Below are 13,853 nucleotides of genomic sequence, written 5' to 3'. Positions count from 1 at the left end.
ACTATGCAAACATTTCGGACTCCAACCAATCCTTGCTTAACTAGCATCCTTACTTCTTGCCAGCTCCAGTTATATTCTTGATAAAAAAACTCATTTAACTAACTGTAACCTTGCTGATTTTGCCTTCATACGCATCCCCCGTTTTGTAGTCCCGCAGAACACAATGCAAGTAATCTTGAATTTGTGTCTCCTAACACCTAACAAACCCCAAATAAACACCTTTTTATTTTAATCAGGTCTCACCTCAGATTCTAAAATGTTGGTTAACACGTACATTTATATCTAATAATAAAGGAGAAAGTGAGATCTCTACCTTAAATTATAAACAAAGATAACTTCCCAGATGGATTAAAGGCCTTATTGGGGAGAGGGAACTTTCTCACTCTATCCCTCATGAGTTCTTGTGGCTGGACTAGTAATAAAACTGACTCAAGACAGATTAACAGGAGAAAAAGAAACAAAATTTAATACATGTGCACAGAGGTCTCATAGAAATAGTACCTAAGAAGTGGCCAAAGGAGGCAGGTTTTATACTTTTTAGACAAAGAAACTATAAATTTTGTGAAGGATTGAGAGGACAAAAAAACTTAGGCTTTAGTGCTCAATTAGTGAAGAATCTGCTTTAAGCAGAGTCTGGGCTTGGGGAATAAATTTTAAAAGTAACAAGGTTTGTTTAGACAGGCTTCTCAGTCCTAATTCCCTGTCCCTGGAGATAAGGGTGTCCTTCTATGTCCAGATGCAGGGAGGGCACCTTCACATGGGAGACTTATTTCCTGCTTTCAGGGCACAGAGAGGACGTTCAGAGTGTCCCTTTTGCACTGGCCATTTCTTAAGTAACTTTAATTCTAAATAATCCACATGCCATTAAGGCACATTTTGGGGCAGCCTACCCTGGGCCCCAACAACTTAAATGTAAAAGCAAAACTGTAAAACTTTTACAAGAAAAGGAAAAATATCTTTAAAACATCAGGATAGGGACTTCCCTGGTGGTCCAGTGGTTAAGAATCTGCTTTCCAATGCAGGGGCCACGGGTTGATCCCTGGTCAGGGAACTGAGATCCCACATGCCGCGGGGCAACTGAGACAGCGCACCGCAACTACGCCCGCACACTACAACTAGAGAGAAGCCTGAGCCCTGCAACGAAGAGTCTGGGGGGCCAAAAAAAACAAAAACAACAAGCCACCAGGATAGGGAGAATTTCTTAAGCGAGAAACGAGAAGACAAGCGTCGACTTACAGAAAAGTGCACAACATATGTGTTGTGAGCTTAAGTTTTATTCAGGGACCTTACGGAGGACAGCGGCCTGGGAGACAGCCACTCAGTAGCTCTGAGAGACTGCTCTGAAGGGGTCAGGGGAGAAGCCTAGTTTATATATCATCTTTGGCCTGGGAACACGCGCAGTAAAGCTTACATCCTGGTAAAAGACTACTGCTATTCACAAAGAACAGGCATCTCAAGTTAAAGGTTTCAGTGCTTTTCTATGTAGGGGAAGATGCAAGAGCCTGGCTTCATTAAAATTCTTCCTGAGACATGCACCTAATGATCTAAGGAGACTGCTTGTCCAAAGCACAGATCGCCCATCCTGCTTTCTTCCTAAATTCCTCTCAGGGTGCATGTCGGTCAGCACTGCAGCGGCTGATGACTTAATCTGCGTTTTCTTTATTTATCACAAGCCATATAGGAAAGGATTAATAAGTGTGATTTACTTTTTGACAAATGACACCCCGAACAAACGAAAAGGCAACTCAGCTCTGGGATAAGGAGTAGTGTACCCAGCGTATGTGTCTAGAAATCAATCAGTAAAAAGACAAGCAATTTTTTTCATGCTAGAGAATAAGAATGTAGGAGTTACAGAGCAGTCAATACCTCACTAGTAACTGTGGAAATGCAGGTGAAAACTGTGAGATACCATTTCACAGCAACTAACAAGAGGAAACACGAGGGTCTCTGAGGGAGGTTCAGGAGACGACCCTGAGCTGCAGGGCGGGCAGGCCCTACACACGCCTACCCAGAGCCCCCATGGTGCAGCTCCTGGGAGGGCAGGAAGGCACAGGCCCCAGGAACACACCTGAGTGTGGGGCTTAGAGAAGCCTTCCCTGGGAATGAGACAGGTGAGGGGTTTTGTGCAGCACGGATTGTAAGGGGAAAAAGGAAATCCCCTAGGAGTGACTCAGTGGGGAAATGGCAAATGAGCTCAGGGTTGGCTACACGATCGGACACAGCACAGCAGTTAGAATACGGGAACAAGAATTCCAGTAAGACCACAAACAAATCTCAAAGACATGATGTTGAGGTTAACACACTACGTGTCCTGCGATATTATCATTTACAAAATGTGCATGTGATGAAAATGTGTTTCTCAGATATATTTGCTCTTCACCCACAGTTCCTGGCTTCCAGTTCCCAAAACCCTTGGAATTTTCATATCGATGAGAGCAACGGGAGTATCCTTTGTTACAATATTTGGCCTCTTGTCTTCAGTTTCTGAAAGTGTTTCACGGCCATGAAGGTGAAGCGGCTGTCCTGTTATCTGTAACAAGCCCTTTCTATCACAATTGGGTTTATGTTAATGAGGTGACTTTTGTATCCCAGCCCAGGATGGGGGCTGGTTGCCAGGAGAACCAGCCAGGTGATTAGGGGGCTGGAACTTTCAGTCCCACCCCCTCATTTCTGGGGAGGGGAGGGGAGGGGCTGAGGTTGAGTCAATCACTCTTGGCCAATGACTTAGTCAATCATGACTATGTTTAATGAAGCCTCCATAAAAACCAAAAAAAAGGAGTTCTTTTTGACCCTTTTTGGAGAGTTTCCATGTCAGGGAACCTGGAAGGTTCCTGGTGGCACCGTGCTGGGCCCCCAGCTCCACAAAGACAGAAGCGCCTCTGTTCAGGACCTGGCCCTGTGTGTCTCTTCATCTGGTTGTTGATTCATATCCTTTAATATCCTTTAATAATAAATCGTTAAACTACTGAGTAAACATAAGGTTTTCCTGAGTTCTCTGAGCCATTCTAGCAAATTAATGGAACGACCAGAGGAGGGACTCATGGGAACCTCTGATTGATAGTCAGTCGGTCAGAGGTACAACCTGGACTTGTGTTTGGTGTCTGAAGTGGAGGGCAAAATCAGACTCTACCTCGGGGTTGATAGTGTCAGAATTGAGTGGAATTCTCAGATCCCACGCTGGCATCAAGAACTGCTTGGTGTGAAGAAGCCTCCACACACAGTCTTTGAAATTGGGTCCAGGAACTCTTCTCAGTATGACACCATTATGTAAAGTTTAAAAACGTGCACCTCAGTGTTCACTGCAGCACTATTTACAGTAGCCAAGACACGGAAGCAACCTAAATGTCCATCGACAGAGGAATGGGTAAAGAAGATGTAGTACTATATACAATGGAATACTACTCAGCCATAAAATAGAACGAAATAATGCCATCTGCAGCAACACGGTTGGACCTAGAGATTCTCATACTAAGTGAAGTACGTCAGAAAGAGAAAGACAAATACTCTATGATATCACTTATATGTGGAATCTAAAATATGACACAAATGAACTCATTTACAAAACAGAAACATACTCACAGACATAGAGAACAGACTTGTGGTTGCCAAGGGGGAGGGAGTGGGAGTTTGGGATGAGCAGATGCAAACTAGTATATACAGGATGGGTAAGCAACAAGGTCCCACTGTAGAGCACAGGGAACTATATTCAATATCCTGTGATAAACCATAATGGAAAAGAATATCAAAAAATGTATATATATGTATAACTGAATCACTTTGCTGTACAGCAGAAATTAGCACAACATTGTAAATCAACTAGAGTTCAATTAAAAAAAAATTCAAAGCCACACTATATAATATGCACAGACATACACTTTTGTTGTGGAAGCACGAAAACACCCCGGGCATGACCCACAACCAACGAGAGGTGAGTGGTGACCCAGAGGATAAGGGGGACACCCTGGCTGCCCATGTACCACTTTACATCTTTAGAAATAGAAGAGAAATGGGGACCAAGTATGGGGAATGACATTTTAGACTGTTAAGAGTTTTCTGTTTTATTTATTTTTATTTATTTTTTTTTTTTTGTGATACGCGGGCCTCTCACTGTTGTGGCCTCTCCCGTTGCGGAGCACAGGCTCCGGACGCGCAGGCTCAGAGGCCGTGGCTCACGGGCCCAGCCGCTCCGCGGCATGTGGGATCTTCCCGGACCGGGGCACGAACCCGTGTCCCCTGCATCGGCAGGCGGACTCTCAACCACTGCGCCACCAGGGAAGCCCTTCTGTTTTATTTTTGATGCAATGTAAACTGAATCTAAGCAGTGGATATGCGTGTATTATATTACATGAGGTACGTTGTATTTAACATTTTTACTGATCAAAATAAAGGAAGCGTGTGGGGAGGAGACTGTCCGAAGTTAGGCTGGTCAGCAGCCACTAGCCACGGAAGTTCTTGAGTCTTTGAAACGTGGCCGGTCCAAATTGAGATGTGCCTTATGTGTAAAGTACAACCAGATTTGTGCACTTAGTATGGGAAAAAAAGAATATTAAAGTCTCTTTACCCCCAAGAGTGAGCACATGCACTTGCACCAGGGCAAGCGGCAGGGCGGGAGCGCGCAGCTCCCTCCGGAATTTCCGGCATCTGGCCCAGTGGGTAGCTGTTGAATGAACACTGGGATGAATTAGCAGAGGCTGAGCTGAGGGCTTGGTGACGGGCGTAGGGATGGAGTCCCTCAACCAGGAAGAGGGAGATGCTGAGTTTTGGCAAAAGGCTGAGTTTAGGGTCCTGAGGTACCCTTGTGGGAAGCAGTCAACCATGAGAGCAGGCTGCGGACGTGCCAGGCATGCCGCCACTGCCCGAGGGGACTGTCCCTGCTTGTTCCCCTCCTTGTTCCATTCCATGGGAGATAAATCACCAGGGCCCAGAGATCAGAAAGAGTGTAAACTGAGACAAGCAAAGCTGTCTCCCCCCCGGCACGTGCAGGTTATTTTTGATGATTCTGGGTTTATGGGTTTTCTCCCAGGGAAGTTAACCCTGAGCCGAGACAGCCATTAGATGATGTAAGGCACCATCTGGCAACCTCCCCTTTTCTAGTCTGTGTAATCTGCAGCTGTAGTGCAATCAAATCTGCCTGCAGCCAGCAGTTGTCTTGGTCCTCTGACCCCATTCGTCGGCGCTGCTTCCGTTCCTGAGCCCTTCCCTTCTGGCTCTGGGCGGTTTGGTCTTCTTCGTCTGGCTGGTCCGCGGCAGACCCTGAAGGGGGCAGTGAGAAGGCCGGTGGCTGAAGGCACAGAGGTCTGGAGGGAGCTGGAGATTGTCACACCGCCCGCCCCACGCCTGGGTCCACAAACGCCCACAAACACCACTTGGGAACAGAACGTTGGCCCTGCTTGTGGCTGCAGCCGGCAAGGGGCCCGGGCCCAGGCAGCACTGGGCTCAGACCGCTGCTCTTACACCAGCTCCATCCCGGGCACACAGCACGTTCCCTAAGCTTCGGTTTTCCCACCCGTAAAGTGCCATTTCCAGGATTAGGGGAGGCAGTGGCTGCAAAGTGCTTGCCACAGGGGGCCTGGCCCATGACGAGCCCTCAAGACAGTTAGCCCTTGATCAGGGGCTGCCTGTGCTGACAGAGATGGCGGCGGGTGTGGGCCCCCGGGGGCTGGCACGCAGGCTCCGTCAAGGCTAGTTGCGTGGGCAGGTGAGGGCCAGGTCTCCGGCAGCCCCTGGAGCTTTTCCCAGCCTCCAGGAAGGGATGGGGATGGCAAGAGGTGAGGGAGGTGGGAGGGGGGCAGAGCTCACAGCTGTGGGCGGCTCCACTGGGCAGGGGCAGGGGGCACTGCCTCAAGGGCCGGTGGAGCAGGTGGTCCCGCAGGTGCACCTGAGGGGCGCTCCCAGCAAAGGCTACGTCCCAGCGGGGCCATGACATGGGGCGGGGACAAGGGTCCAGGAATCGGCAGAGGCGCTGAGGGGACTGTGGGAACCAAGGCTGGCAGGTGAAAGAGCAAGTGGGGAGAAAGCCCTTAAAATGAGCAACACCGAGGCCGCAGCAGGGTCCCACGCTGCCCCAGGCAGAGAGGCCCCCTTTCAGAGCAGCCTGGGGCCGGGAGCACACAGTCCGTGGCCTTTCACCTCAACACGAGTGGAGTATCCCAGCAGGAGGAGAGCCTCTGACACCAAGGCCACCCGCCCCCCGACCTGCCAAGAAGAGGAGGGTGATCCATTCCAGGCTGGATTCACCAAATATCACGGTCTCCGGGGCTCGTATCTGAAAATGTTTGCAAATACAGCAAATGGAACTTATTTTCAGGAAGTTTTCGCGTCGGGGGGTTAATTTTACTCTTTCAGCTTCTTTTAGAATGTTCATCTGAGGGCTGACGAGGGCTCCACCAGCTTCATGCCTGTGCCCCGGTTCAGGGGAGGGGTGCCTGTCCCCAGGGGCCCTCAGAGCTGGCCCCAGGTAGGAAGGAAGGGGCAAACCACTCAGCCTCGACGGAGTTCTCTACTGGATTCAATATAGTTCAACACTGTCCTCCCCAAATTCTTGTTCACCCAGAACATGGCCTTACCTGGAAATAGGGTCTGCGGGACCTAAAGCCAACGGTGTCCTTCTAAGAGGCAGAGAAGGACACACAGAGGTGGAGGCCACCAAAGGCGGGCAGAGATAGCGGTGAGTCCACAGGCCCAGGCACGCCTAGGACTGCCAGCCCCCAGGAGCCTGGAGGGGGGCACAGAATGGATTCTTCCTCAGAGCTTCCAGAAGGAGCCAACCCTGCCGACCCCCTGACCCCAGACTTATGGCCTCCAGACTGTGAGAGAATAAATACTTGCTGTTTTAATCCACGTAGTTTATGAAGCCTTGTGACAGCAGCCCCAGGAAACTAAGATAAGCTCCTAAAACGTCCAGGCGCCCAAGGCAGCACAGACCCCTGCGAAGGTCCAGGCCCCTGGACCTTCCTCGCGCCCCTTTCTCTCCTCTCTGACTCAGCGACGCCTCTCCGTTAGCTCCCCCAAGGAAGCGCACCAGCCTCGGTCGCCACATCTACTTCGGCCCCACTAGACAGGAGCCCCCTGTGGCCCACAGAGAAGGTTGAAGGGTCAGGCTGGGCCAGGTCCACGAGGGTTTACTTTTCTTCAGAAAAGGCAGTTCTTGAAAGTTTCTGGGTAGGACAGCACGATCTGACACACGTTTTAGGAGAAAGTTGTATCAGGAGTGGAGCTGAGAAAGGGCTCAGGCTGGCAGTGTAGGAATAGTGGAAGGGCATGGCCAAAGCCAGCCTGGGGTCAGGGAGAAAGGCACCCCTCCAGGTGCCAGAGCCGTCCCCATTCCCCGCACCCCCCGGGAGCTCCTGCCCTCGGTACAGCCCAAGTGGTCGTGACCACGCAGTCTGCTCGTTCAGGACAAGCGCCGCACAGAGACAGGAAGGAAATGATCATTTTGTGGAATGTGTTGTGCTTTAACACAGACCTCACTGATCCTAAAGTAATGGGATTTCTATTGACATTCTGTTGAGGATCAATACTAGATAAAAAGGTAAAGTGGAGATCTTGGCTTCTCTACATGAAACTCACATGCAGCTTCTCTAGATGAAACAGCAACAGGAACCACCAGGCTTTCTCCCACCTCCCCAGTGAGTCCTTAGAATTCAAACTGGGGACATAATGATGTACGGACACTGTTTTCAAAAGTTACATTTTCTTTCCATTTTGGTGGGTTTTTTCCTGTCAATCACTAGGCTGAAAAGTAGCAAATTAAGCAAAGATATTGGATCATCTAGAAAATAAAGCAATGGACATTAGGCTGCTGCCTCTGTCTCCTATAGAAACAGGTACACAGGCATATAAAGAGTTTCTACTTATTCATATGCCAGAATTCATTTTTCTTCGTCTCTCATTTATTAATTTTCATGCATATCTCGGTGAGAAAACAGTGCTTTGGGGCAATAACAACACTGAGGGCTTGCGTGCAGCCCTCCCCCGGCCCGGAGGTCACCCAGAGGTCAGTGCCCACCAAGCCCAGCAGTGTCTCTGCAACACTGCCGCCTGGGAGCCTGGGAACTCAGCCTGCCCCCAGCCTCCCTGACCCCGGCGTAGCCCTGCTGTGGCTGGCTGTGCTGTGCTGGCTTCTGGGTGAGGAGCCGTCCCACCAGCTTGCCACTCCTGGATGTGACGGAGCGTGCAGGTCTATGTCGTGCCACTCAGCACCCACAGGTGCCCTCCAAGCACTGCTCCCATGATGCCTTGTCAAGGGAAGCAGCAGCCCACGGCCAGGCCACTCCACCCGCCACGTTGCACCTGGCCTCCTGGGTGCCCCAGGCAGGGCCACTGGCCTGGCCCTCAGACCTCGCCGGGGAGGCTGTGTGTGTGTGTGTGTGTGTGTGTGTGTGTGTGTGTGTGTGTGTGTGTGTTCATACACTGGTGCATGTGCTTGCAAACCAGTGTATGTGCAGGAGTATGAACACATGCATGCATGTGCACACGTGTGCAATTGTGGGCTTTCCTATGTGTGTGTGCACTCACGTGACGTGTGTACACGCTATGTGCATGCATGCATCGCACATAACTGTGTGCATGTGTGTGCATTCGTATGTGCGCGTACACACGTATGTGTGTGCCTCTGTGCACGTCGGAGGTTCCCACCTGCTCGGTGTCACGACACCAGCCAAGAGTAAAAACATTGCTCACCAGCAGTTTCATCTTCACCACAAACACCATCTGCCTGATTTTTTTAATTAAATGATTGTTTAATTGAATATCAGTCAAAACTTCAGTTTTGTGGTTGCGATTTGTGTTGCCGAGAGCACATCCTCTGCCTGAGGAGGCAGTAAACCCAGGCACTCCGGGATCACTGGTTCATCAGTCTCAAGAAAACACGGCTTGTTTGGTGACTGTGTCATGTGTGTGTTAATTAAATTATTCTTTTAAATGTAAACAACCTTTATGTTTAAAATAGTAACTTACAAACTCAGCATTAAGTGATGTAAAAACACTAAAATGTGTTTAGTTTAATTTTGGTATTTCACCATGCTAATAAACTCTTGGTCTGGCCTCCAGCAGGCCAAGAGTTTATTATAATTCTGAGAAATAGAATAAGACCCATATTTCAAGAAAGCTCCAAGGACTGGCACTATTTTCCAAGGAGCATAAAGAATCAACTCTAAACGACTAACTTAAACTCTCTAAAAGGAGAACAAGCGTGAATGAGACGGGCTTGCGCGGTGGTAATATTCCAGGGCGCTGGAGCCATCACGGGAAGTTTGTCCCAATTAGAAGGAGCTGGGCAACTTCACGATTCTCCACTCGTTTCCCCGAGTACTGGTCTTTGGAACAATTTGAGTGTAGGGACATTTGAGATTTTCTTTCCTCTAGTAAACTTTAAAAATTAAAACCCTGGTATCCCACATCATTATATCAGCTTCTATAACGTGGACTTAACCATATTCATGGAGTTAGAAACACATCTTTAAAAATTCCATCTGGCTTCTTGGTCAAACGTACATTTGACAGGGGAGAAGCCGCTGTCTGCACCCCCAGATGCTCTCTGCTGTCCCGCCCCGTTCTGCCTTCTGCTCTATCCCAAGGAAAGTTTGATACTTGGTTTTGCTTGCAAATTTGAAAGATTCATAAGGCATCTAACATTTTCAGCTGCACAGACCGTGTAAGACAGAACCTCAGAAAACAGGAAAGATGCGGGAGGGTCTGACATCTGATGTCTGTGCTGCACACGTATTTGCTCCGTGCCGGGGGTCCCTGCCCAGCTGCCTTCCGCAAGAGCCCACCGTGTGCCCCGCCAATGGGCACACTCTGGCCAGGCTGCCCCCTTGTGCAGTTCTGGAAGGTAAGCCTTGCAGCTGCCAGTGAGGGCTCTGCTCCAGGACGGAGCAGCAGCCTCGCTCAGGGGGCAGGGAACGCCTGGTGCCGTATTGATCTGGCTTAGGTAGATGGGCTAAGTATTTTACAAGTCACTTTTGCTGCCACTTATCGCTTTTTCTACTTACGTTGATGGCCAGTGGGCCGGGGGTGGGGGGGCAGGGGGCCCCAGGCCTTAAGGACCGGCAGTGGGACTAGTTGGGCCGGGCCCTCAGCCTGGCTGAACGAGGCCCAATATGGACCATTATCTGAAGAGGTCTGTGGATGAGGACCTAGTAGATTGGCTTTGAATGATTCTTTTTCCTCGGGTGGCATCAGCATAACAAGGAGAAGACACTGCCCATGGCCTCTCCGATCAGAATCCCCAGGTTTCAAAGTAATTGTCCAAGCATCAGCACGACGGCTTTGCCACCTCCACTGAATGGTGACAGGTCTGTGCTTCTCTGGGTAGAAAGAGGGCCTCCTCTCTCTAGCAGTTTCCTTTGCCGCTGGGCAGTCTGGCCAGGTCCCGGCTGGACGTGGGCCTCGGTCACCTGGGTGCATGGGAACTCGAGCTGCAGGCAGTGCACCTGGGAGCTTAGGAGAGGTCTCACCCCAGAGCCCGCACCTGGAAGCTACACTAACGCGAAATGTGGCTACTTTTTCACAGTTAGAAGTGGACCCCTGTGCACTCTAGAGAGATCACGCGTTATTTCCGTAGCTTTCGTCACCTCAGGCGTCTTGTGCTGTGCTCACCCTAGCAGCGCACAGTGTGTCCTCAACTCCTCCTGCAGGAGGCATACACCATTTGGGTCAAGGTGGGGCTCTGCTTAGAGCACGTTCAGAATTAGCGGCACACCTGCCTGCCACCACAGTTCCAGCACATGGGAGTCGGGTCACCTTTTCCCAAGATTCAGAGCCTGCCTGGCTCCCAGTCAGCCTGCAAGACTGGGTGGAAACACACTTCACCATCATTTGGAACGCATTTCATATTGCATGTGTAAACACGCACACACATGCATACCCTAATGATTTGAAAGTATGACCTTCACATCAATTAAGGCTATTTAAGGGGTATATTTAAAATGAAATGCTATAATATTCAAAATCACCAGATTAATGAGTTAATCAACAGGATAATAATCTTTGCCAGTAAAACTATGACTGTGATTTTCCAGAATAGGATCGGATTGTTCATATGTATTAACCAAAATAAGGTCAGCTTTGCTGTAAAAACCCCATCGCCAGTTTCCAGAAAAAGAAATGTATGGGACCTGATACACACACAGAAATTTAGCCTCAGAAAGAGGCTGGATTTAGTCAACCAACTAGCATAATACAACTGTTCAAACTCAACATTCGTCTGACCAAATTCAATCATTTCCCCCCAAAACGGATTTGTGTCGACATCCTCTAACCCCAATTTGATGAATATCTCCAATAACATGGCAATAATTTAATAAAGGAACTCACCAATTTTAAATTGCAATAAATTTACCAAACATTTTCACTGTTTATGGAGAGCTTTACAGTAAGAAAGTGTCAACAAAAGCAGGCACATCCGTGTACAAAGTGTTGCTGTTGGTGCTTCTTCACTTCCATTCCTGAAGGACCAGCTGCTCTGCCTTTCTGTCCTCTCAGCGAGCGTTCTTCCGGCCGCGAAATCACCCTCTGGGTGAGCTCTCACTCGGGTCTCGGAGGGCGCCCAGGGAACGCGCCCAGGGAACGCGCCCAGGGAACGGACTTGCCAAAGAGAAGTGCGGTGGGGCGAGCCAACCCCAAAACATTTATTGTAAACTTTAAAATGGAGTCCGGATACGAACAGACACAGAAAAGAAGAGAAACCTCCCAGACACAAATAATCATACTGGAGGGCCAGTCTCGTGGCGGGGGGGCCCCAAGAGGCGCTGGGCCAGACCGCCCCTGAAGATGCGTCGCCACGGAGAGGCCTGGCTTTGCGCCCCGCCAGCCCCCGACCTCCCTCGCTGCGGTGGCGGGTAGGGAGGCGGCCGCAGTACATCCGGATCGGCCCGGGGTCTCAGGAGGCCCGGCTCGGCTCCCAGGGGCGCGCCGCCTCGCAGGGCGGCCGGCAGCAGTAGGGGTAAGAGGCGTTGAGGTCGGGGTCCGAGGGCGCGTACCCCGGCAGCTCCACAGACGGGTGCCCCCCGCAGCACACCTCCACGCCCGCCTCGTCAAACGCGTGGAAGACGCCCACGTTGATGTAGGAGACCGCGTGGTGCGCCGCGAAGCCCGCGCAGTCCCCCGGGGCGGCGAAGTCCGACTCCTCCGGGGACAGGATGGAAGCCTCGCTCGGCCGCTGCTGCAGCCTCCGCCCCCGCCGACCCCGTCGGCCCCGCCGCGCCCGGGAGGCTGGCGGCTGCGCACGGAACCCCGGGCCGCCGCGGGGCCGCGCCAGGGCCCGGCCTCCCTTCCGCCGGCCGCGCCGGCCGCGCCGGGCCTGCGAGGACTTGTAGTTCTTGACCAGCAGGAGGCTGAGCAGGCCCAGGAGGCACTCGAGCGAGTTGAAGACGGTGGAAAGCACCAGGCCGCGCTGGTAGTCCTTCAGCTGGCGGCACTTGGCGGACGTGGCGCTGTCCAGGGTGCTGCGGCCGCGCGGCGCGCCGGGGGCCGGGCCGGGGGCCGCGGCCGGCGCGCGCGGGGGCAGGCAGTAGTGGGAGTACTTGCGTTCCACTAGGGACACGGTGTCGCCGTCGATCACGGCGCCCGCGAAGGCGCTGAGGACCCCGAGCATGAAGACGAGAACGCCCAGCAGGAGCAGGTTCTGGCTGTTCACCCGCCCCGAGGGCCCGGCTGCGCTCCCCGGCTCGCCCGGCGCAGCCTCCGGAGCCCCTGCTGGGGCCGCGGGGCCCCCGAGCGCCGGGCCCGGCCCCGGCCCCGCGAGGGCGGCGTCCCGGGGCCCGCAGCAGAGCAGGGCGGCGCCGAGCAGCGAGAGGCCGGCGGCCAGCAGCAGCCCCGAGTAGAAGGCGCCGGCGGCCGCCCCCAGCCTGAACGGCTCCCCGCGCAGCTCCGAGCCCAGCGAGAAGCACTTGAGGCCGACGGCGGCGGCACTGAGCGCGCAGGCGAGCAGGAGGCAGGAGGAGAGCGCGGCGCAGGCCCCGCGGATGCTCCACTTCATCCTCCGCGCCCGAGCCGGCCCGCACCCCGCGCGCCCGCCGCCGCCCGCCGCCGCCCCCGCCGCCTGCGCCTCCTCCCGGCGCCGCGCGGCCGGACCGCCGGCCTCCTCCTCATCCTCCCGCGTCCTCCCGGGCCCGCGCCGCCGCCGCCGCCGCCGCCGCCGCCGGAGCCCGCATCCTCCGCCTCCCGCCGCCGCCGCGGCCCCGCGCAGGGAACCGATGCGACGCGGAGGACCGCAGGACGCGCGCGCCCACTCCCCAGCCCGCGGCGCCCCTCCCAGGACGTTCAGCTCCCCCACCACCACCCGCGGCCCGGCGCGCCAGGCCCAGGCGCCGCCCTCCCCCCTTCCCCCCAACCCCCGTAGCCCCTAGGACACCCCTCTGCCGCCTCCCCAAGGAGAGGTGCCCGCTCGCCGCGTCTCTCCGCCTTCCTCCCCCTATCGGCGCCCCTGCCCTCTCTGGGAACACCCCCCCCACTCCTGCCTCCCTCCCCTGATGCCCCCAGGCCCCACCTCCGGCACCTCCCACCTCTCGAGACCCTGCGTTTGCGTTCCCCTGGTCACAGGGCTGGGGTCTCACTCCGTGCCCACTGGCCCGCTAGAAATCAGGAAGCCTGGGAAGTCAGCTTGGGGGCAGGAATAGGGGAGCCCCGGCGCTGAGGGGCTACGGGGGAGAGCCTGACTGCAGGACAGGGGAAGAGGCGAGTCTGGGGGAGAGCGGAAGGAGGGAGAGCCCGGGTGGGAAGGAGGTTTGAGCCGGGGGTGGGGCGGGAAGGGACGGGGAGAGGGGAGCTCGGGGGAGGGGTGATCCGGGCTGCTGGCGGGATGAGGGCGGGAGTCTGGATGCGGGGTGGGGGGGAGGGCTTGGAGGAGG

The 13,853-nt window shown here is 53.6% G+C and overlaps 1 protein-coding gene across 1 annotated transcript; it reads right to left on the bottom strand.

Annotated features, from left to right (window-relative positions):
• Positions 1–11,884: 11,884 nt before the first annotated feature.
• Positions 11,885–12,982, bottom strand: TMEM271 (transmembrane protein 271; the record flags this gene model as incomplete). Its single annotated transcript, XM_082653289.1, has 1 exon — positions 11,885–12,982. The coding sequence occupies one exon, from the start codon at positions 12,980–12,982 to the stop codon at positions 11,885–11,887; it is 1,098 nt and encodes a 365-aa protein (XP_082509415.1).
• Between the last annotated feature and the right edge of the window lie 871 nt (positions 12,983–13,853).

Source organism: Grampus griseus (assembly GCF_964374135.1).
Source record: "Grampus griseus genome assembly, chromosome: 4".
NCBI classification, from domain to species: domain Eukaryota; kingdom Metazoa; phylum Chordata; class Mammalia; order Artiodactyla; family Delphinidae; genus Grampus; species Grampus griseus.
Note: the sequence above shows the minus strand (reverse complement) of the source record. Positions and strands in the feature narration are given on the sequence as shown.